The 25,988-nt window shown below is 44.5% G+C and overlaps 1 protein-coding gene across 1 annotated transcript in view; it reads left to right on the top strand.

Moving 5' to 3' along the window:
- The window catches only part of CNMD (chondromodulin), a 112,431-nt gene that overhangs the window by 37,659 nt on the left and 48,784 nt on the right, over nt 1-25,988 (top strand). Inside the window, exon 4 of the mRNA XM_078657404.1 lies at nt 23,431-23,544. Coding sequence (XP_078513530.1) covers nt 23,431-23,544 — 114 coding nt within the window. The remainder of the gene's footprint in view (nt 1-23,430; nt 23,545-25,988) is intronic.

Here is a 25,988-nt window from a genome sequence, read left to right as displayed (position 1 = left end):
ATCTCCCCCTAAGAATGTTGGTTGCATGTGTAGATGTTTAGTAATTTAATTAAATAAGGGTTCATATAAATAAGGGTGGGGCAGGTGGACACTGCAGATTGAGGCAAATTAGCCTGATGCAGAGATGGTTATTCTGGGCTGAATTTGAATATTAATTCCTCCCAGTGTAACTGCAAATGGTGCCTACATTGCAGTCCCTGCTGCCTTGTAATAGGGTGGCTGCTGCGCCTGGGCCTGCCGCTGTCGCGTTGGCTTGAGAATTGAGTGTCCTCGGTGTGCAGCCTCGGGCTCCATCATTTAAAGTCCTGACTGCTATTACCTCATGGCCCTGACGTCCCATTTTATGATTCATGGGGAGATTACAAAGCTGGCCTCCAGGGCTGACTGACAGATGTACTGTGCACTGCATTAATCTCGGCCGCGCTGTAATTTATTACGTTCCCACTGACGCTTCGAGGTGTTGGAAACAACAGCCTATTTCTCTCATTACATTTCTTTGTGGCTCTGTGTCGCCCAACATATAATTGACGTCCTTTCTGTTTTCTTACACGATACAAAATATGAGGAAGAATTTTAGATGATATTTAAGAAGCTTGGGGGGGAAAAAATATTTTCATTTAGATGGTATATCACTGAACCTCTAAAATGGTTAAGTGGGCATCGCCAACCTCAAATTCATTGGGGCACCGCCCTGAGTAAACGCACCACCTTATCCACCAACAAATGGCCGAATTAGACATGTAATTGAACCTGTCTGGAACAACGTAATTGTTGGATTCGGTCAAATCCACCGTCATCAACAGTTCTATTATGTTATGCCAAGCTATGTTATGTAGTTTTTTGTATGACGCTCAATCAGCAGGAAGTGGCTTTGCGGCGCTAAAACCAATCCTGGACTACACAACTAAGATGGTAGTCTGCGAGAGGGACCAGAGTGGAGTTAGAGTGGAGTGGGTGTGAGACAGGGCGGAGTGGGTTTGAGTGAATTGAGGTAGTGGGGTGGATTGGGGTAGATAGGGGAGGATTGGATTGGGGGTGTGGGTTAGAATGAGAAGAGTGAAGTGGGGTGCATTGGAGTGAGAAGACTGGATGGGGTGAGTTGGGCTGGATGGGGTAGATTGGAGTGGGGTGGTTTGAAATGGGGTGAGCTGGATTTATTGGGGTGGATTGGAGTGGGGTGGATTGGTTTAGGGTGGGGTGGATTGGATTAGAGTGCAGTGGTTTGGAGTGGGGTCAATTAGAGTGGGGTGGAGGGCTTGGGTTGGACTCTACTGAAGGGGACGGGTTGGATTGGAGTGGGGTGGAATGGAGTGGGATGAATTGGAGTGTGGTGGATTGGATTGGTGTGGGGTGGATTGGATTGGTGTGGGGTGGGGTGATTGGAGTGGAGTAGAAAGGATTGCAGTGGGGTGGATTGGATTAGAGTGAGGTGGATTGGATTGAGAGGGGTGGATTGGATTGAGTGGGGTGGATTGGATTGGGGTGAACTGGATTGGGGTAGGATGGATTGGCTTGAGGTGTATTGGGCTGGGGTGGATTGGAGTGGGATGAGTTAGGCTGGATTGGAGTGGGGTTTGGCTAGAATGGTGTGAGTTGAATTGGTGTGGAGTGGATTGGAGTGTGGTGTTTTAGATTGGGCTGAGTAGATTGGATTGGACGGGGTGGATTGGAGTGGGGCTGATTGGAGTGGGAAGGATTGTTTTGGATTGGAGCGTGGCAGATTGTTTTGAATTGGAGTGAGGTAGATTGGAGTGGGGCAGATTGGAGTAGGGCAGATTAGAGTGGGGCAGATTGTTTTGGACTGGAGTGGGGCACATTGGAGTGGACATGTTGTTTTGGATTGGAGTGGAGTAGACTGGAGTGGGGCAGATTCTTTTAGATTGAAGTAGGGCAGATTGGAGTGGGGCAGAATGTTTTGGATTGAGTGGGGTATACTGTTTTGAATTGGAGTGGAGCAGTTTGTTTTGGATTGGCTTGGGGCAGATTGCTTTGGACTGAGTGAGGCAGATTGTTTTGGATTGGTGTGGGGCAGATTGGAGTGGGGCAGATTTTTTTGGATTGGAGTGTGGTGGATTGTGATGGATTGGGTTGGAGTCGGTGAATTGGGGAGGAAGTGGGGTGGATTGGATTGGGGTGAGAGGGATTGGATTGGAGTAGGGTAGATTAGATTGGGCTGGATTGGATTGTGTAGGTGGATTAGATTGGAGTGGGGTGGATTAGATTGGAGTGGGGTGGATTGGAGTGGCGTGAATTGGGATGAGTGGGTGGATTGGGGTGAGGTGGGTTGGATGGAGTGGGGCGGATTGCTTTGGATTGGAGTAGGGCAAATTGTTTTGGTTTGGAGTGGGGAAGATTGGAGTGGGGCGAATTAGAGTGGGGCAGACTGTTTTGGATTGGAGTGGTGCCTGATTGGAGTGGAGTAGATTGGAGTGGAGCGGACTGAAGTGGGGAAACTGGAGTGGTGCTGGATATTTTGGATTGGAGTGGGGTAGATTGAGGTGGGATGTACTGGAGTGGAGCAGATTGTTTTAGATTGGAGTGGGCGGATTAGAGTGGGCTGATTGTTTTGGATTGGAGTTAGGAAGACTGGAGTTGGGTGGATTAGAGTGGGGCAAATTGGACTGGGGCAGATTATTTTAGATCGGAGTAGGGTGGATTGAAGTGGATGGATTGGAGTGAGGCAGATTGGGATGGGGCAGATTGCTTTGGATTGTAGTAGGCAGATTGTTTTGTGTTGAAGTGGGGCCGATTGGAGTGAGGCAAGAGTGGGACAGATTGTTTTAAATTGGAGTGGGGCAGATTGTTTTGGATTGAGTGGGGCACAATTTTATGGACTGGAGTGGGGTTGGTTGTTTTGGATTGGGGTGGGGAAGATTGGAGTGAGCAGATTAGAGTGGGCAGATTGTTTTGGATTGGTATGGGGTGGATTGGAGTGGGGCGGACTGAAGTGGGGCAAATTGGAGTGGTGCAGATTGTTTTGGATTGGAGTGGGGCAGATTTGGGGTGGGATCTACTGGATTGGAGCAGATTGATTTGGATTTAGTGTGACAGATTAGAATGGGGAGGATTGTTTTAGATTGGAGTGGGGCAGATTGGAGTGGAGCAGATTAGAGTGGGCAGATTGGACTGTGGCAAATTGTTTTAGATTGGAGTGGGGCAGATTGAAGTGGGGCAGGTTGCTTTGGATTGGAATAGGGTGTTATTTAAAGTCAAATACATGTAGCACAATTAATTGCAGAGGTTTAAATTACAAGGGGGAAAACTAGGGAGACATTCTTTTTGTGAAATAAATTGTATTTTAGTGAAAATACATGTTTGACATATCAAACTTCATACGTGCATGCATATGGAACGATAGCACTGCGTTACATTGAATGGCATGTAACTTATGAGATACTGTGCACACGTGCATGTGAGGGATTGTGACGGCGCAAGTGACACGTGAGGTAGTATGTACAGCGATAGTGACGGGCGCAACACGAAACAAGCGGGGTTAAAATTTTACATATTTAGGATGCCCTAACCGTTAATGGTATAGAATACAAAAATAATCAAGTGGGGTATCCTTGAAGGGGGTGCCAGGAGTTCCGCTGTGGAAGTCGACGGCATTTCGGCCTGTAGAAGTATTAGGCCATCATCAGGACTAGGTTACAGTTACTTATATTGCAGTGGCGAGATCCAGGATTGCGAAATAGGGCAAGGTCCAAAGTGAATAAGAATAGGACCTGCAGACAAACTCAAATGGACGTCACCCTTTTTGAGACATTGTTGTATGTTTCAGATTATTGCCCTAGTCTCCTTTGGGTATATTGGCTGCCTCCTGTAGTCTGATACTGCTTGGATTGGAATAGGGCAGATTGTATTGGAGTGGGGCAGATTCGAGTGATTGTTTTGAATTGGAGCGGGTGATGTTATTTTGGATTGAGTGGGGCAGATTGTTTCGGATTGGAGTGGAGCAGATCGTTTTGGATTCAGTGTGGTATATTGTAATGGTGGCAGACTGTTTTGGATTGGATTGGGGAAGATTGGAGTGTGTAGATTGTTTTGGATTGGAGTGAGGTAGAATGCTTTGGAGTGTGGCAGATTGTTTTGGATTGATTGGGCAGATTGTTTTGAATTGGAATGGGGCAGATTCGAGTGGGGTGGGTTGGAAGGTTTTGAGTGGATACAATTAGAGTGAGTGGCTTGGATTGAGTACTGATTGGTAACCAGGCAAGAGACCAAGGACACGGGCGCTCCACAAACTTATAGGCAATGTAAAAGTACTAGAATTAGTAATTGTTGGTGCTCCAAGGGGAGAGGGGTTGGTTACCAATTCAACCTCATAAATCCCCACAGCAGAGGGGATATACCAGAAACAAAAGGTCTGCCCTGAGCACACAGTGAGTTAAATGTTTTTAGTCCAATACATTTGAGAAAGTTTTTATGTTTTGTGACAAGTTCCGATTCTTTATTCAGATATGCTGTATTCGTTATTGAATCAGGTAGTGTTTCCAAGAAACAGCTTGTTGCAATGGTACATTCATAAAAACCAGCCAACACATGTTTTGTCGTGTGTCATAACACACAAATGACTTCTTAAGGGCTGTAAACCCAAGAAAACAAACAATTACTAAAAAAAATTCATCACAGAGACGAAATATGTCCAACACCTGTGAGTGAACCTCAAAAGGTGTCCATCACCCAAAGCACGAAAAAGGTAAGAGCAGAAGAGAGTAGCACCAACATCGCACCGAGTTTGTGATGAGAAAATACAGTAAGAGGATTCAAAAGGAAGGTAAAAACCTGTAAAGTACCCAAGTCTCAGAAAACATAGACCGTCTATAAAACATCATCTGATAGATTTGTCAGTTCATAACACTTTTCAATCAGGATAGATCGCCATAATAAAAGCAGAGTATGTGAAATCCTGTAAGTTTAAATACAACCAGTTATCCCGTTTCAATGAAGGCTTTTGACAAAAACTAAACATTTGTCACTAATATCAAACATAAGAAATCACTTTCTAACTTGCTAAATTAACCCTTGCACGTAAGGTAGGTAAATAATGCATGTAGAACTGTTTTCACCATATCAAGCCTTCCACTTGCTTAACTCAAGAAAGAGAAAGAGAAAAAATAAATAAATAGCCACCTCGGCTAACATTAGTACAGGAGCCATCATTAAGTCTCATGATTTTTTCAAACCGATAAACAATGCACTCGCATTAAGGTCAAGATGTAAATGATATAAAGTTGTCAAGTAGATCGCAAGTTAATGACCTAAAAAAGTGAGACGATACCAATGTCAGAATAGCAAATCACGACGTACTGTAGTCAATACTACGCTGCAAAAGAACCCTCCATATAATTGATATATTAAGAAAGATACACCAACATTCCTGCAAACTCAAACAGCATTGATTAATTATGCAGGTATTGATAGCTCTAATCATAACCTTTCAAACAATCGCAATAGTGTATTTGCCTTTGTCATACTGGACAGTTCACATTAAGTAAGATGCACAGAGGATTAGAATGAAAGTTCCTGGCAGTTTATATTTCTAATGCCATTTTCAAGTAGTGACTCATTAACCCCACCGTCTCCTATTTCTCATGATATTGCGGTGAAAAGGTTCCGATTAGGAAAACGACAAATTATCATTTGACTGGGCACCAAAATTCTAAACCCAACTGTTGAAAAAAACCTTGTCTCTCTCCACCATCATTGTATCAATCTCCCACAGGTTTAGCTGAAAATGTATCCACAAAGCGAGCATATCTTCTTACCGTACTTGTAAAAGTTCCAAGTATAGGAAATCTCTCCAGTTGGCGTGCACCTTGGGCGCCATCTTGAAGTAAAAATTTATACCCACTACTAAGTCACATGATAGGCATCCAAGTATTAACTAGCAAATGCATGTCCGCCATCTTGGATTGCTATTGTATACCTCCGGTTCTGGGAACAAACCTTGTTCTCATGAATCACATACAGCGTATGTTCGCCAGCTAAAACGTACTCTAACAATATTCATAGAGCGGCATCCATTGTTTATTCATATAACATGCCTACCCTCACTGCGGTTATGAAATACGCACAATATCAAGCAATACTCCTGTACTAAAAATTCTCTCGCTTAGTAGGCAGAAATAAAATACTCATACTAGTAAACTCACCACGTGACAAATTGTCCCATATTCCTGGATGCTAAACGTAAAGATCCCGCCGTCTTAGAAAGGGAAGAGTGTTTCTAACATACCACACGGTACGCAGACATTCGGCTCATAATTAACGTAACACAGTAAAATGCTACTCGTATCTATAGAAATGATTGTAAATATGTTAAATATTTCAAATCCAAGTCCATCTATTTTGTTGCCCAGAAGTCTAGAGAATCAACTTTTCACACCGTACTAATCATTGTGGTAAAGCTATCACTCAAGGTGCCTAAAGAAGAGTGAGGAGAAAGATCTGATCAATGATCAAGATTACAGGAATATGGGACAATTCGTCACGTGGTGCGTTAACTTGTCATATAGCTACTGTATATCTTTATAATGTGTTAAGTTAGCATAGGCTCATTAAATGTTTAAACGCCATTTTTCCTTTTGCTGCTTCTGCACACAACACTTAATTGTTGATTTAGCTTTCAACCTAGTAGTTCGTTGTGGTTTACATGAGAATAATATGTTATTACTCTGATATCAGCTTTGCTTAATAAACTATGTCTGTACAGAGAGTGCTGAAGCTTCAGGAACAACACGATACAGAATTGTTATGAGGTCTGATCTTCGCGCCTTCATAGACATAACATAAGTGCAGCTTCTGCCAACTTTGGGCTTGAGGCGGGTTTTATATTGCTTTACTTGAGGCACACAAAAACACTTGATGCTGTTCGCATGCAGAGAGAGCTGGTGTATGCTGATGTGATGTCTTCATTCTAGGATCCTGAGGTATGGGCCCACCCTAATTCAACCCAAAGAGACCTTCTTAACTATTAATATAATATGCGTGTTAGGGAGGGTGAGAAATAAGTGTTGTTAACCCTTATTCATTTACAGCATGTTAACATGCTGTCACCGTTCGCTTTCTATGGACTAGTAACTATGCTGGTAACTTTGCTTCTGATAATATGTTTACTTGTATTATCTAAGATACTGCGCCTGAGAAGACGGCATTAGTAAATAAACATTTCAAATGCTCACGTGTTCTTCTTTACTCCATGTTCTGGTTTGTAATGATTGTATAACGAAAGAGTGCTCATGTGTTCCACGTAACTTGAGGTTTGTAAGTTCATGTTCTGGTTTGTCTAAACATTGGGAGTTGGTTATGACCAATGAGACACTGTAGCTAGCTCGGTAAGGGGTTTGTTGGGTACTGAGGTGAGTTTTGGGTCACCCTAATTCGCTGAGGTTCCAATCCTCTGTGCACAGTTCTGTGGGAGAACAGAAACCCTGCTACATGGCGCCCGTACGTTGGTGGTCTTATATCATGGCACTCGAGTAGTATATCATTCAAACCTTAACCCCTTCACTGTCGTTTCCGGAAAACGGTGGTGTCGGTGAAACCTACCTATTTTTATGATAGGTCTTTTTTCAAGCTTGAATCTTTCTAAAACGGTTTCTTTGGATTACTACCCAGTTGTGCTACAAAGTTTGCTTTGCTTTTCTATAGTTCCGGTGAAATCATGGCTGTGGCTGTGGCCATTGCTCAGCATAGTCGCATTGCGGTGCGCACCCATCTACAGACATACCAGGTCCCGTTGGAGGGCATGGCTGTGGTTTTAGTGGTGTGTGCGGATCCGGCGTACCCATTCGAACTGTTTTACTCATGGGTAACGTTTCCGGCAGTCGACGCAACTTCTGGTGTGTTCCACACCTACACACCCTCCCCTGTACCGGCTGAATATACACCGTACAGGGCACTGGAAGTACCTATTGATCATTGGCAGCATCGCGTTTGGTTTGATGGCGCCCTCTCCCACTCTGTCAGCTGCGAGGTTAGGTCCATTATCCATTCCAGGCACAAATTGGCCTGCATTGGGTGGATTCACCCCGCACCCGAATCACGGCGCTTGTCCCCTTGCGGATATTCGCAGACTACATGTTGTCTCGATTGCCGTGATTCGTGCATTAGTGCAATACATTGGTCGACATCTCCCAGGAGGTCCCCCGGGGGGTCCGGCCGTTCAAACGGAACGTGGCGGTTTAAGGCTCAATCCGGTTATGGTCAATTCGGTTTTTGGTCAGCGTCCCGTTGATAACGATGACTTCCCTTTCTGGCTTGCCGAGAAGTTTGACCAACTGGAGGCTGTGTCTCCGAATTCTACTCCTGCTGATAAACATAGAATGTTGACGATCACTTTACCAAAGGATTTAACTCCTGAGCTCGTTGACTGTGAAAGCTGGGGAAAAACTTTTGCGGCCGTTTATACGAGGTGTTTCAGCACCCCGTCTATGACCGCACTGCCTGAGATCGTTAAGCGTGTTCAGGATGATCACGGACCGGAGGCAGCGGTTGAATTGGGTATGCGCCTGTGTGGTTCGTTTGAGATGGTAAGCGATCTCATACTCTCCAATATTAAAGGAGATGCGGTGAACTTTCAGGTGTCGAATGCTTTGGCTGCTCTGCCCGATGCCGATAAACCCAGACAGTTAGCGAAAATAGTTGTGGCCGCATATAAAACGATTGGCCGCACAAGTAGAGGTCTGAAATATTTTCCTGTCAAGGAGAAAAAACTACCACAAGGACAATCTGCTGCGGCGGATGTCCAACCCAAGTCCAAAAAACAAAATTGGCCTAAAAAACAGACACAGGGGAAGCAACAAAAGCAGACTCAGGATTCTTATCCTGCACCACAAGTTCCTGCGCCGACAGAAAAAGTTTATGACTTGCGCGATCGCGCGATGATTAAATCACCTGATCGATTTCAGGTTTCTGATCAACGCTCTCCTCGTTCCTTTCAGGACTCATCGGCCTCGAAAACCGGTGGAGGAGGAGGCGGTAGGGGACGTGGTGGCCAACAAGGTCGTGGCCAGCCCCGCCAGACTGAAGGCGCAGCGTAGCAGGAGGATTCTACGCCGAAAAGACCGCAGTTTGCGAAAAAGAAAGTCGCAGCCTTAACAGCGCATCGATATGCCACAGATAGTGAGAACGCGGCTTCGGAATCTGACGTGGGCTCTGACCTTGCTGGACAGCGCGGCGGAGATTACCATAGTCAGAGAGGCGCTGCGTCCACTACTGAGGGTGACAGCGACTGATGTCTACGTTGTAATTGAAACAGCCGATACGAGACTTGCTCCCCCTGAAAGACTTTATGAAATTGTCCTGTTAATTGAAGGTGACATACAGCGTACCGTAAAAGGGGTATTTTGGGAAAATCTGTCTTCTACCTATGATATTTTGCTTTCGGAGGCTGACTGGCCCCCACCTTTTGTGCTTGCGGCGCCGCAAGGGGAGGAGGTAATCCTCCCCAGTTTCGCGAAAACTGTCTCGAAAGAGCATGCGCAGCATTTTGCAGAAGAGTGGGCTCGGGCTCTCGCACCGTCTCTGTACCGTAACCAATGTGGTTGGGATAAATTGTCCCCTAGCCACGAAATTCCATTGCGGTCTCAGCCGCAGCCTCAACCTCAATATCCCATTCGGCGTGAAGCAAAATCTTCCGTAGCGGAAATCCTTGAACAATTGGAATATCAGGGAGTTATTGAAACATGTGTGTCACCGATGAATAATCCTCTTTTTACTGTGACCAAGCCTGACGGATCGTATCGTTTGGTATTGGATTACCGGCATTTAAACTCGCATTGCCGTAACTGTGCAGTACAGAATACTCACGGCTCTGCCCTGGTGGATAGTCTAGTGCGTAAGCGTTTTAAAACAACGCTTGACATTTCCAACGGTTTCTATGCCCATAGATTGGATAGCGTCAGCTCCCAATGGACCAGTTTTACGTGCGCTGGGGTCCAAAAACTATTCCGGCGTCTCCCAATGGGCTATAAGAATAGTCCTGGTATTTTTAAGGCACGCATAGTCTCTCTTTTGGAGAGAATCGACCCAGATGCTTGCTTGTATGTGGATGACATCTATCTCACAGACGACGAAATTTGGATGCATCTGTGTCGGGTAAATTCGATTATTTGTAACTTTGCAGACATGGGTTACAAATTTAACTTTGCAAAATCGCACATTGCTGAGTATACAGTGTTGTTTCTGGGCTATGAGCTCAACAATGAAGGTAGAGGTTTAGCTCCTCACTTCTTGGAGAAATGTGCTCAGTTGCGCGCTCCCACATCACTGAAAAAATTGCAGTCTTTACTGGGCTTTTTAAATTTCGGAAGGTCATACATTCCGGAATATGCCCAGCGAATCAAGCCTTTGTATGCTTTGATTCAACCTACATTTTCAAAATCATGCTGGCTGCCTGAGCATTCAGCCATCTTGCAATCCTTGCAGGCTGATCTGCTCGCTTCTAAATACTTACTGACACGTGATAACCACACCAACCTGGTGATAAGAATAATTCCTGGGACAGTGGGTTTCAGGTACCTCACTTTTAATGAAGGAGACACAGTACCTATTGCTTACAAGTCACACTTGTACACTTCGGCTGAAATGCGGTTTCCCACTGTGGAAAAGGTTTTAACAGCAGTGCAGATGGCGATTCTTAAGGAACGGGCTCTGTCACAGGGGAAATGCATGTTGGTTGTAACACCCTGTCCTCATTTGGAGGCAGTCACGAAAGCCAGTGTACCAAATTCAAAAGCTTTGCACCCTCGGTGGATTCAGTGGGCTGCGTCCTTGATGTCCACGGATGTCACGTTTATTTTTGACACCTCGTTACGGTCGCAAGAGTACTTGCAGTATGAATTCGTTCATCCTGCTCCTCTAGCTATGCGACCTTTGGAGGACTTCCATTGCATCATTTACACTGATGGCTCGGCGCAGGTTGCGCATGGCTCTAAACATGCCTACGTTTCCGCTTGCGCCATTGTGGTCGGTGCTATGTTGAACGATGAGTTCATTTCCAGGGAAGTACACACGATGCCCCTGGGCGATTGCACCGCACAATTGGCAGAGCTTCGTGCTCTTTTACTAGTGTTGGAGTACGCTGATCCTAGTGTTACTTCACTTATTGTAAGTGATTCTTTCTACTGTGTCCAGTCTTACAATGAAAACTTGTTCTTTTGGATTCAGAATGATTTTCGTGATTCCAAGGGTAGCACAATAAAACACAAGATGATCTGGGTTCGAGTGGCAGAACTTAAGGCTAAGTTGCCGCTCGTTTATGTACTTCATACTCTTGGCCGCCAGCATGTTGGAGTCCACGCTGTCGGTAACCCGCTTGCTGATGAAGCAGCGAAATCAGCAGTATCTACATACTTAGTTGCAGCAGTTACTCGGTCCAAAACTAAGATTGATAGTGACATCTTGGCGGCTGTTGCTGCCACTGAGAAGGGAGGTAAACATCCTACGGGGTTCCCTTCGAAGTACACATACCACTTAAGTCCCGAAAAGGTTCCTTTTGTGAAAATTCCTGATGTTGGAGAACGTTTGATTCCCAACTCGGATCGCAGGGCAGACTTGATTACAGCGGCACATGAAGGTGTGGCGTCTGCGCATGCGGACGTCTCGGCCACTGTAACTCAATTACAACAACGTTTCTGGTGGCGGGGACTGTACAAACAGAGGCGTGATTATGTCCTTCTTTGTGATGTTTGCCAGCAGATTAAACCTTCAACTGCTACGCGTCCGCCACAGACACAGTTGTACATTTCTAATAAACCACTAGGTTTTGTTTATTTAGATCACTGCGGTCCTTTTTCATCTGATACTGCGTATAAGTACATCTTAGTAGCAGTTGACTCATGCACACGCTTTGTGTGGGTATGGCCCCATCGCAGGGCTGATTCACGGACTGTCATTAGAGATTTGCGTGTCTTTATAGGGATTTTTGCCTGTGGTACCTTCCATTCGGATCAGGGTCCGGCTTTCGCCTCTAAGGCGTATAAGGATGCCAAGACTTCGTTGGGGGTCCAAGTCAAGTTTTCGTCTCCCTACAGACCTAAGGGTAATAGTGTAGTTCAGCGAATGAACCGTGATTTAAAGCAATCTTTGACAGCTCGAGTTATAGGCACTGGCAGAAACTGGCTGACCCACCTTAATGGCGTGCAGCGTGCGCTTAATAATCTCCCTAGAAGGTCTCTGGGTGGGCGGACCCCATACGAAATGCTCTTTGGCATCAAGATGTACGTCCCTGACCTTGACGGTCTAGACTGTGTGGTTCGCGCCACTTCCTTTGACGCAGATGAACATTGCAATGTTTTACAGAATCTACAAAAGACCAGAGACAGTCTTGCAAAGGAACATTTGCCCTCTACATCGGATGTTGCGTTGCAGATCCCGGTAGTCGGCTGGCTACCCCAAGTTGGAGAACTGGTTCGAGAGAAGATCGATAACAAGAAAGAATTTGGTCCTTCCTATCGAGCTCCGGTTCCAGTCCTTGGAGTGAAGGGCACAAGAACAGTCATTTTACCACCACTTCCTGGTCGTAAAGAAAACAGGTTTATTTCAATTGACAATGTCAAGATACACAGAGTGGCCGATTCTTCTTAGTATGACACCAGCTGTTTCCTGTCCTTCCATTGTGAGAAATTCAGTTATGCCCACTGCCTCTAATAATGAAACTGAAGTGGCCATCGAATTACCTGCAATTTCCAGTCCTTTATTAAATACTTTGCCCGGAACTAACAATGATGAAATAGACTATACTTACCCCACTGATTTGTCCATGCCTGACCTGCAAGCACGTTTAGCCACGGAATCCAGATTTTCATTTGACTCTGTTTCCCTTGCCTCGAAGAAACCCTCTCGTTTTGCAGTTTATGCCAGCTTGTTTAAAAAACATTTTTTGATTCCCCTTGGACATACATCTGGCTGATCCTTTTTTCAGTTTACCTTTTTATGTCAATTGGTTTTGTGTTTTATTTTTTTCGACTCATCAATGGACACTATGTCGAGGAAAGAACATGCATTATACCTCTAAATGGAACTTTGGCCCCAATTTCCTCGTCACATTCTACACACAGATTGAAAAGAGATTTGACTTTGGTTAACATCACTGCATAGCCAGTCCTTGATGGAATTGTGTGGGATGCGGTTCGATTTCAAATTCATGGCCCAACAGAAGTCGTTAATGTTCCTAATGTACTTAGAGTGAATATGGGGGATGTGGTAAAACAAAATATTCGTTCTGATGACTGGGATGTTAATGCAGTAGACAGTTTGTTTTCTGATTTGCAATACTATGCTGCCTTTGATGCTGAGGATTTATATTTAGAATCTGCTAATTATGGTGATTTATTTTGCTTCCAACATTATGGCAATCACTACTTATACAAAACATCATCCCGGAGGGATACTGTTAATTTTACACAGTGGGAACATTGCCCAGCGCCTGCACAAGGCAGTTCAGAAACATTTCTGAAAAAGTATACTTATTTCACTGACTTTAACCAGTCCAATCCCGAGTCCTTTTATTTTAAAGTTTTAAAGAAGCCAATGTCCAAGGTTAGACTTACCGATACTAAATTGTTGTATTCGAAGGCCTTCCTTGATCAATTAGTTACTGGGGGCTACAAATTATGGAAGGAAACAATAGACCTTAAATCAGTTTGGGGTTCAAGAGCCTGGCAGGTACAAGGCATAGAGGCTTTGCACCGTGCATGTCTCATCCCGAATCATATGTTGTTTTTGAATAAAACAATTTCCCAGACCACATGCTTTGGATTGGCTACTTCTAAAAAATTAAATACCCCTACAATCCCGGATTTGGAGGAATATGATGGCTGGAGTAATTTTACTCAGTTACCCATTAGTGAATTACAGGCCCTACTCCTTAATTGTTCCTTTAACATTTCCAGCTTGGATCCAAAAGCTTGGTTGCTTTGGCACCGTGGTGCTGATTCTTGCCAGCACCGATTTTTGGGTTTATCTGACGGTTTTAAAACTGTTAGAGCAGATCCCCGTTTTGACTTGGTCCACACTGTCACAACTTATTCTGTAAGCAAATTGTGTCAAAATTGGCTGAAACATTCTACTTTACCTGCAGTTAAAAGTCACCTTTCTAAACTGAATGCAGATGTGGATTTAAATGATTTCATTAAAGGCCCGGCTAGTGGTAGGTCAAAAAGGTGGATATATGCTGTTTACAATGAAATTTGGAAAACATCACAGATTGAGGCTGCTACACGCCTTTGGGCTATTGATCAGGCAAATCTTGAGAAAGTGCTTGCAGTTGTTGATAATAGTATTAACATGCTTTCCTCCCGAATTTACACATTAGATAATATTGTGTCATCCGTTGTGGATATTGTGCATGATGAAGTATCAGTATTATACCATGGCCAAAATCAGTTACGGTCAATCATGCAATTTGCATGGACCCTTCAGACTCTGAAAAATGGTAAGGTTCCCTGGACGTACATGAACGTTTCTTCTCTCTTTGCCCCATTTAATTTGACTGACAAACAACGCTTGCTTTCAATGCGTGATGCTTCCTTTTCTATGTTACATATTGAAAGGTTAGAATCTTTGCCTTTTTCCGTGGCAGAGGCCACTGCTGCAACGTGGCTTATCCACGGTTTAATAACGCTGCCTTTTACTTTATATAAAGTTTCAAATTGTATGAGATATGTACCCATTGGTCATTATGAACCATTAGGTAGCGGTTTCCTTCATGAAGTCTGGTCGCTTCCATACACATACAGATGTTTCAAAGATGATCAAGAGGTTTATCTGAATGGGGAGGAGTGTACTGAGACACCAGATCATTCATTGATGTGTAGACACATACAATTACACGGTTCATGTAACCAACACCGACCGAATTTGGCGTGTGTTTTACAAGGCACACCGGTTCCTGCTATCATCCCCACGTTTACCTTATTAGGAAATGGTAGTTATTTACTTTTAAATAATGAAGAGTGTTGTGGGTTAATAAAAGGTGTTCCTTTTATAGTAACAGTAACTGAACGTGTTATTTGCTGCAGAAATGTTCTGTACCCTCCCACACATGAACACAGGGAGGCCTCCATCTGGCCACTAATACCAACCTTGAGAGCTGAGTTCAGCGGCATGAGCAGAATAAGAGCTCTTTTGTCCCAGAAAGAGGTGGCCTTGAGTTTGGCTCGTGAAACTTTCGTTCTTCACATAGCCAACACCCGTACAGAGGTTCAGGCCCTTTTAAATACTGATTTGCCTTTACATTTCGGCGAGATGATTCGTACTATCTTTAACGCGTCCTCCACAAAGTGTCTGGCTCATTTTTTTAAAACTGTTAGCAGTGGTCTCGTGACTTCCTTTGAAAAGATTTTTGGAGTCATTCCTGCTTTCTTTCATTCCATTTTTTCGACTTTGTTTGGTGGATTCCCAGTTTTACTTGCATTAGCAGCGGGCGCTCTAGTTGTTTTCTGTTTCTTTAAATATGGATGTCCTTCCTGTGCAAGGCGCCGCCCAGCCGCTTCTGACGCTGTTCCGCAACCGGATGCTTGAATATTATGGCACACTGCCGTTGGCGATTTTGAGCACGGCATATGGATTATCATTTCGATTCTCCTACTTCACCTGTGTCCAGCCTGTGTTTCACTGCCTGACCTGTGATTTCGATTGGGCCATTGATTTGTGTCTCTGCGGACCGGTTTCTCCTGACGTCGATTTTAATCAGCTGATGAGTCCAATCACTACTCACGAGTTGGTTTGTCCTGGCGAAAGGATTACGGCCTTAGCAGCGATGCATGGACTAATGGGTCCCTGGAATGTACTCGCGGCAGCACAGGATTTCTTGGAACTGAGCTTTCTTGAAAACCCACCGAGTTGTCCTCTGATGGTGATAGAGGCTCCGGTACTGGAAGAACACGAATGTTCTTTTCCACTTTTAAATTGGATGGCTGAACTGTTTTCGAATGAAGACGGTGATTTCATGTTGGAGGCTGTTGCTGCTTATTTTGCATACACAGTTATGTCCTAGACACTTTTGGATATTCCCACTTGACATGGCATGCTGATAACTAGTATGTCATTGAAATTTTTTTGAGTTTTCTGTCACGTATTTTACTTCCCTTGCCTATTGGCTTGAGCCAGTGTAGAATGTTTGGCTGTTTTAGCATTTATTTTTTTGCTATAATGCAATTCTTTCAACGTTTCGTTTGAGAACCAAGCTCATATGTTGTTGAACTCTGCTCTCATGAGATGGCACTTCTGTTATCTTATCTTGTCCGTACTCAGATCATGGGGGGGTGTCATATAGCTACTGTATATCTTTATAATGTGTTAAGTTAGCATAGGCTCATTAAATGTTTAAACACCATTTTTCCTTTTGCTGCTTCTGCACACAACACTTAATTGTTGATTTAGCTTTCAACCTAGTAGTTCGTTGTGGTTTACATGAGAATAATATGTTATTACTCTGATATCAGCTTTGCTTAATAAACTCTGTCTGTACAGAGAGTGCTGAAGCTTCAGGAACAACACGATACAGAATTGTTATGAGGTCTGATCTTCGCGCCTTCATAGACATAACATAAGTGCAGCTTCTGCCAACTTTGGGCTTGAGGCGGGTTTTATATTGCTTAGCTTGAGGCACACAAAAACACTTGATGCTGTTCGCATGCAGAGAGAGCTGGTGTATGCTGATGTGATCTCTTCATTCTAGGATCCTGAGGTATGGGCCCGCCCTAATTCAACCCAAAGAGACCTTCTTAGCTATTAATATAATATACGTGTTAGGGAGGGTGAGAAATAAGTGTTGTTAACCCTTATTCATTTACAGCATGTTAACATGCTGTCACCGTTCGCTTTCTATGGACTAGTAACTATGCTGGTAACTTTGCTTCTGATAATATGTTTACTTGTATTATCTAAGATACTGCGCCTGAGAAGACGGCATTAGTAAATAAACATTTCAAATGCTCACGTGTTCTTCTTTACTCCATGTTCTGGTTTGTAATGATTGTATAACAAAAGAGTGCTCATGTGTTCCACGTAACCTGAGGTTTGTAAGTTCATGTTCTGGTTTGTCTAAACATTGGGAGTTGGTTATGACCAATGAGACACTGTAGCTAGCTCGGTAAGGGGTTTTTTCGGTACTGAGGTGAGTTTTGGGTCACCCTAATTCGCTGAGGTTCCAATCCTCTGTGCACAGTTCTGTGGGAGAACAGAAACCCTGCTACAAACTAGTACGAGTATTTTCTTTCTTTCTACTAAGTTAGCAAGAGAATTTTTAGTACGGCAGCATTGATTAACATTGTGTCTGATCTCAGTTGCAAGGGATACTCTATTATGCATGTATAACTCTAATAGGGGGCATATAGTGTCATGGGAAAAACCGGTATCTTTATTCAATTCTGCGTCACTGACAGTCAATAATAATCATTCTAGAATGCACCTTTAATGACCTCTGCTAGGGTTTTGAGACATTTTATGACTACATTACCCAGAGGGGGCCTTTAATATCATCGACATCAGTCACATTAACACCTGCCTACAGCTTCCAGGACTGAGAAGCTGAGGTTAGAAGGACACAGTCTCAAAGTCTCCCATCTTGTGATGAAGAAAGTCCGTTTTATTGACTTTTGATGACATTCAAGCCCACCCCATTATGGTCCACATGAAGGTTAGCTTGTTGTACCACTGCTGCAGGATCCCCCCCCCCCAACTCCACCCCAAGGGGACGAACCACTGAAAACTCAATCCAGATGCTGGCTCTGGCTCGGCAGAAGATCCTCGTCAACTCAAGCCTAAAACGAGTCGAGGTTCACAGACGTGATGTGTCCTAGTGGCCACAACTGGGAATCAGGTTAAAGTCCTTGCCACAGCGCAGCATCCTGTGCATCCAGCAAACTTCCCTAGCATAGTCTGTGTCTATCATAAAGGGGTCTTATGTCCCTGGGTGCCAAATTATAGGGTTCACAAGACAAGTGACTTGCATCTTAGTTGACTGGTGCCATTTTCATGGGATGGGGCAGTGAGCTAAATAACGGTGATGGATCAAGCCCTGATCTTTGGACTGGGTAAGAGTGGTCTGCTTAATTCAGACACTCTGTTCATCACCACCCCCTTTTCTGAATCGTTTTTGGCCACTATAGGTGTGGCAGGGTATACTCAGACATGAGTCCCTTGCTCACTGCTCCATCAGGATTCAAGCAAGCCGGGCCGACGACGGCTGAAATGCCAGAAACCGGTCCCCGGAAGCTTGTCTCCTTTCTGGTGAAGAATTGGCTTGGTAGTTTGGTCTGCCCTGTTCCCATGATGCACTGGCCCAGGGACAGACTAATTTGCATATAGCCAGGTTCTGAGCTGGGATGGGGCAGTGAGCTAAATAACGGTGATGGATCAAGCCCTGATCTTTGGACTGGGTAAGAGTGGTCTGCTTAATTCAGACACTCTGTTCATCACCACCCCCTTTTCTGAATCGTTTTTGGCCACTATAGGTTTGGCAGGGTATACTCAGTCATGAGTCCCTTGCTCACTGCTCTATCAGGATTCAAGCAAGCCGGGCCGACGACGGCTGAAATGCCAGAAACCGGTCCCCGGAAGCTTGTCTCCTTTCTGGTGAAGAATTGGCTTGGTAGTTTGGTCTGCCCTGTTCCCATGATGCACTGGGCCAGGGACAGACTAATTTGCATATAGCCAGGTTCTGAGCTGGGATGGGGCAGTGAGCTAAATAACGGTGATGGATCAAGCCCTGATCTTTGGACTGGGTAAGAGTGGTCTGCTTAATTCAGACACTGTTCATCACCACCCCCTTTTCTGAGCCATTTTCATCAGGGCATGGGTGAAGGGAAAATGTAATGTTTCCGAGTTCATGATTAAAAACTCACATTTTTAAGAAATATTTTTCAAATAATCTGATAATCTAAAGTGAAACGCTTCCACTGGTAAGGAAACACAATTCTCTGAATTTAGATGACATTATCATATTGTAACATTATGTTTGGTGCATGATTTGCATGGAAAATATTTTCAAGGCTCGACTCCTGCACGGGCTCTTAGAGCCAGAGCCGGCTCTTGGCGCAGCTCTCCATGCTCATTTGCTGTCTTGTCCACCACTTCCTCCCCACAACAGGTCCTGTGGTGATCTTGGGCTCAGCTGCCTCTGTTCCATTCCAGTGCACTGTGATCCAAGTGTCCGCATTCACCTGAGAAATGTTGCTTCAGTACTACAGGGGTCACCGAGCTGTGGCCCACTCAGCCTCCCAAAATGAACCCCGAGACTTGTTCCGCCCCTCCATCTGAAACAAGATGGCTGCTGCTCTTGTAATGCTACCCATGATGGTGGGAGGTCTGGCACTTACTCGCTCGTGCTTCTCTGCCATTCTCTTGTCCACCTACTCTTAGGTCGGCCCCAACACTCCAGCGCATCAAGGCCTGGAACTCTGATGGTTATTTTAGGCTTTTTAAGCTGTATCCCCATGCAAATCTTGCATCAGATACCAAGTGTCATAGCTGCGGCTCTGTTAGCGCCATTGCATGCGGAACACCCGCTGAGCTAGCTTAAGTAATGGATGACAGTACTGTCTAGGATTGTTACACTCTCCTTTCTGTGTCTTACTCACTTCCAGCAGAAGGAGCTCAAGCAATATTATGCCTTGTTTAAATGGACTGTGTGTCCCTGAGGTGAAAGTTTTGAAACGCCCCTTACAGTGTCACCGGTACACTGACGCAAGTAGCTAGCAGATTGGTCCCTATTATTAAAACTGCACAGTAAATACATAACTCTGTCTAAAAATCCTGTCCATTCCACCAGGGAGGGGAAAGGCAGCATAAAACAGCGAGCTTTGAGCTGTACTGGGACGCAGTGACCGGCCACTCCACACACAGAGGGTGGGTGCATGATGCACTGCGCAACAAGTGTGGCGTTCGCGATCCATGACGTCATGTAGTAAGGGGCAGTAGTGCCAGTGGGTCCTCAGTCTTGAGTGTGAATTGGAGGGGTCTACCTTCAGCAGAGAAGAGGGGGACACACCAGATGGGCCTGCGGGCACTATCGGCCAACGAGTCCACCATTTTATCTTCCCTTGTATCCTGCACCCGTGAGCCCTGGCTAACAAGGAGGTCGCAATTGCTTGACTGCATAAAGTGTTTTAAATACATTCAAGGTGAAGACATAAATGGCCAAAAAAGTGCTTCTGTGGCAAAGCGCTGCATGATACTGCAGTCAGGCTCTGCTGCTGTGTTTTACTCTACAAAATGCATCTCGAATGCAGAGGAGGGGACCCAGCTCTGTTCATAGTTCATATACAACCAGCCAGAAATCACAAGCTGCCCCCACAAGCAGCATCAATCAGAAACAGAGAAGCACAGACAATCAGACAGAACTCGCCACCTCAAAAATAAAAGATGCTTCAACAAAGATGACCTTGAGAATTAGTAGGTGTCTCATCACCAGAAGCTCAGTGGTTTGGACAAAAATATTGATACAGGAAATACACCTTTTAATGAGTGAGTGTGTTGGATAAGACACTAAAAGAGATGTGATGAAAAGTTATTGCCATCCAGCTACAACTTGTGCTACAGAGGGTGGCAGCATTTGTGGGCTTGTGTGATTGCACATACCTGCACGTCCAAGCCGTATGCCTGTTTGCAGAGGCTTATACGACACTGTCTTACACTGCAGAGTTGTCCTGGGGGAGGCAGGGGGAGCACAAGCTTCTCTGTGTTTGGAAATGCAGTCAAGGTCAAGCCCTGACATCAGAAATGCAACGTTGCACTTGTCAGAAATGCAAGCAGAACCGGTGGGTTTGGTATCACCGAGTGAATATAACAAGCTGTCTCCACTGCGCAAAGGCAGCTGCTTGTTTATATTTGCATCACGCTTTCACTTTAACAATAGCTGCCACCCCACACAGCACTCGCAGGGTTGGCCGCCAGCTATTGTTAAAGTGAAAGCGCAATGCAAAAATAAACATGAGGCTGCCATTGCCAGAGCCGACTGGAAAAAAATTGTGTTTACTGACTTATGAAGGAGACCTTGTAACGCCACAAGTAAAATATCCAGTCCTCATGGGAGGTACCAAATGGCGACAGGGCGGTATCAAAGAGGGACTAACAAGTCTCATTATCAATCGGAAACCAGCATTTTCCATGGACAATGACACCAGCCAATCAAAAATATGGGCAGAGAGAAGGCGCGGCTTCCACAGCATACTTGACTACTGCATGCCTCTCAGAGCGACAGCGCTTGCGCGCTGCAACGCTAGGCTCGACTTAAAAAGAATAAATGCTTTTGTTTCGGCTACCTTTTTATTCACTTTGCGTGTTTGCTGCACTGTATGTCTAGGCATACTATTTTGTACTGTATGGGCACCCTTCCAGTACAAAGAGTATGGTAGACTCATACAAACACCTGTGTACTGTGTTGCAAAGATGTGTGCATGGTGCTCTGCAGCCTAATTGTACAGAGCTAGAAGAGAGCAATATAGTGGCATATCTTTGTAGATATTGTTCTTTCCTGCTCTCCCCCTCTAATACAACGCAATGCAGCAACTTTAGGTGCTGTGCTGCTTTGTGTGCAAGTTTTGTTAATTTGTGCCTATGTGTGGGCTTTGTGTTGTACATTAACGCAGACCCGACGTAAAGTCTACTGGTGGGATAAGCAATCCAACGCAATAGTGATTTGTGTTGAACTGTAACCCAAAGTAATGCCACCCATGGGTTTCGACAAACAGCTGCAGACAGGGATATGGATAAAAATCCTCTAACGCAAGTAATTTCGAGCAAAATTTTAAAATCTGCATGTCTGGCCTTTAATAAATGTAATCAACTTTGAAGTATATGTACCAGTGATGTTAGTAGTCCTACACTATGCATGAAAAACGTTTAGGGAAAGTCATACATTATAGTTTCTCCTGCATCATTGTAGGTGCCTGCTGGCTCTGTACCAGAAAAACATTTTCTAGGCTTCCTAACTTTGGTACATTGTTGGTGGCTGTCAAACCGTTTTGACTACAGGAAATTTGAAAACTATAGACAACACATTGAATGCTTCACTATGAAGATATCACATCGGGTAGATGTGACACTATATACAAAATCTGATACTTATGTAGCATTTTGTGAAGACATTTTAACCAGGACCCAGCTTTTGTTTAATAATTAAATTCACAGAATTGTTCAAGTGAACGAAAAATATCTAGAATACGGGAATGGTTGGCTCTGTAAGTGGAGTGTTGCGAATTTCATAGAGTGGTATTTACAGTAAGGAAGATTAAAGAGGAAAAGATGGATTTCAGAATGACCCCCCAATTAAACATTTGGTCATTTCTAACCTGTGGTGAATGTAAAGCAGTGCACTACAGCAAAGCAAACATTTGCATTCATGGGTTTTATTTCTATAAATCCTTATTTTCAATTGTGTTCCATTGGCCCGGGAACGGAACCCAGGTGAAAGATGTATTCTGTTTTCACACAATGCAGCACAACAACCAACGTTTCTACTCTGCATCGCATGTAAGGTAGAGGGCAGAACAGTGCTTTTTTTACTAACATATGGAAGTTTTGTATTCATCCCTAGCACTGGCGCACTTTAGCGTGCCCTGCACCTATGCATACACCTTTCACCATAGAGCAGCATAGGGTTTGTACTAAAAGGGAAATATTATGCTTAGATGTAGTTAAAAAGTATTCAAACTTTGCATGTATACAGCACACACACAAAGTTAAAAAGGTTTTTGAAAAAAGAAAACTTTTCTTACATGTCTCACCTGCATCAAGTAGGCAAATGTTTTAATGCAAATCCCCTTCTACTTTTTTCAGTAGATAGGGATGTGAATCAATGACCATAGTTGTTTGCATTGGAACAAGCATGTTCCACCCAAGGTACGCCCATTAGACCAAAAGTAGTGCTGAGTAGCACACTTTGAGTTACTTTAGGGCTACGTCCCAGCGCAATACTTGTTTTATGACAGAAAGTAAATGCTAAAACAACATTTTTTGTGACTTAAATCCGATGGAAAGTGTTAATAAATTTAGGCGACCTGGATTCTAAGTGTTTCTCTCTGACACGGATTCACCCAATAACCAGTCGCTGCTCCTGCAGGTAAGCGCGGCGAGGTGGGGAGGCAGGGAGTCGACAGACGACGGAATAGGGAAAATAAAAGAAATAAATATATTCTATACCATCATCTGTCGACTTCGTCCCGCCCCGCCTCACCGCGCTTACCTGCAGGAACCACGACTGCCAATAACACTAACTTCACATGTAATTGGGTCAAAATGCTTCTTTCAAGGCCAATTATCATTTTGATTTCAGCTAACTTAAATGTATTGACCTCTGAATTCAGATTTCATCGTAACTACTTTAGGCATGCCTGACGTGAAATATTATAATTTGATTGCAGTTTTAATTAACAGCACATAAGTTAATCTATCTAATTACAAAATGTTCCTTGTTTTTAGGGCATAACAGGGATCCGCTTTGCTGGAGGAGAAAAATGCTACATAAAAGCACAGGCAAAAGCTCATATTCCAGATGTTGGCACCATGACAAAAGAGACACTCTCCTTTGATTTGGTATGTATCTCCAGTAACTAACAAATGGTATTTGTACTGGATCTGTTGTTCACCTTTAAGGGAAACGTAAGGCATTGTGAATCAGAGAAAATCATAGAATTTCATTTTGAGCAACAGTAAACTTGAGAGTATGACAAGAAGAAAATGTACCCCCAAAAGGGCAGAAAATGTCAAACCTTGATTGTGTGTTTCAGGGGCCATACAATTTTCAAACAAACATGGACCTCAAGCGAACATTTATACTGCAGTGTAACTTCCCTCTTCAGTTTCACATGTAACAGTGGGACTAGCAGTGCATTTTTAAATCATTTGCATGTGCACACCTCTGCTTGCATCTTGACCCCCCCTTCCCCCTCCACCCCAGGCTATCTGAAAATGTAAATTCTGACAAAAAATGTCATGGTCATAATTGTGCTTGCATTAAATGTTGGGCGTCGTACTTTTTCTGCTGTTTGTCCTCTGTTTCTTTCTTTTTAAGTAGATGATTAAACCACATGTGTACGTTATAACATGATTGGTGAACATTTCAGATCATGTACAAAACCAGCTTGCACAGGACCACAAAGCCTTCCTGTGTCTCATGCCGCCAATATATGATTTGAGAAGCTTGTCATAGGAGAGCCAGAGAGGAGAGCCATTCTTAGAATGAAAGGGTACGCATGAACATGTCACCCGTTTGCATTGACTCATTGCGAAATTCAGAATGGATGTCAAAGTACTGTGATTACTCCACTGCCTCTGTGGGATAGGAGCCCGCAATACCTTAAGATATCCATCAACAGATATACCCCTACTAAACGTCTTAAATCAAACAGGAGCTTTGTTATGTTATATCATTTATCAAGCGCACTGTTACTCGTAGGTGTCCTGGCGCTATGTGAAACCTCCTTAGGAATGAGCTCAGAGTTACCCTAGTCAGCAAACAGCCAAGTCTTTAAGGCCTTTCGGAAGGCCAGAAGGTTCGGCATACCTCTCAAATATAGGGGAAGCTGATTCCAGGCTCTTGCTGCATTGACCACAAAGCCTTTGCCTCCCCATATGGCTTGTTTTACGAATGGCACATAGATTAATTTGAGCCAACCACTCTACAACGGCAGTCAATATGAAATGAAATGAAATGAAATGAAATGAAATGAATGAGAACTTATATCGCGCTACTTAGCCCGGAGGCATCAAGGCGCCTATCAAGAAAAAAAATCACAAAAAAGGCAGATCCCAAAACTAAGGGTAGGCTTTGGCAAAGAGCCATGTCTTTAGGGCCCTTCTAAAGGCTTGCAATGATGGCAGGGATTTGATTTCACAGGGCAGAGTGTTCCATAATTTCGGAGCAAGGCTAGAGAAAGCCCTGCCTCCCCACTTAGCTCTTCGAACGCGGGGGACTGATAACAAGAACTTTTTAGAGGAACGAAGGTTTCTGGAGGGGGCATACGGAACCAGCAGGTCACTTATTCCTCCCGTCTCATTCCTGTTCAGGGCCCCATAAATCAAACAGAAAACCTTAAAGGAAATCCTGGCTTCAATCGGATGCCAATGCAGGGATTTCCTAGCGGCAGTGGCTGACGAGCGCCTAGGCACGTCCAGCACAAACTTAGCGGCAGCGTTCTGCACAATTTGTAGTCGCTGTAACAGGCCCTTGTTTATTCCTGCGTATAAGGCATTACAGTAATTGAGCCGGGAAGCTATTAATGCGACCACAATTTGCTTGCGGGCTTGCAGGGACAGATAATGTTTGATCTTCCGCAGGATCTTGATAATACCCCAACAAGTGCATATTGTCCTGTTCACTTGTTGACCCATCGCAAGGGCCGGATCGATCAAGACTCCCAGGTTCCGAGCCAGGGCCGTGGGTACAGGGCAAGCTCCCAGGGATGAAGGCCACCGTTCCGCGGACCAGATGTCCTCCTTCCCACCGAGCACTAGGATCTCTGTCTTCTCGCCATTCAGCCTCAATGAATTGTCAATCATCCATTGAGCAACTGCCTCCATACAGTGTCTAAAATTGGAGGCAGAGGAGCTGACAGACTGGGCGAGAGACACTAAGATCTGAGTGTCATCAGCGTAGGAGACTACCTCCATCCCAAATGATCTAATGAGCCTGGCAAGTGGGGTCACATAGATGTTAAAGAGGGTCGGGCTTAATGCCGACCCCTGTGGGACCCCACACTGCACAGGATTGGATGGAGATAGGAACTCCCCCAACTTGACTGTCTGTTCCCTCTGGTCAAGGAAGGAGGCCAGCAAACTGAGTGCTGGCCCCTCCACCCCTATCTCCCTCAGCCTAGATATTAACACCGAGGGGGACAGGGTATCGAAAGCAGCCGTAAGATCTAACAGGATGAGGAGGGAAGTCTGGCCCTTATCAGCTCTGGTGCGGATGTTATCAAGCACTATGGTAAGGGCCGACTCCGTGCTATGACCCCTCCGAAATCCATGCTGCGAGTGAT

The sequence above is a fragment of the Lissotriton helveticus genome, chromosome 8 (assembly GCF_964261635.1).
Source record: "Lissotriton helveticus chromosome 8, aLisHel1.1, whole genome shotgun sequence".
NCBI lineage: Eukaryota > Metazoa > Chordata > Amphibia > Caudata > Salamandridae > Lissotriton > Lissotriton helveticus.
Note: the sequence above shows the minus strand (reverse complement) of the source record. Positions and strands in the feature narration are given on the sequence as shown.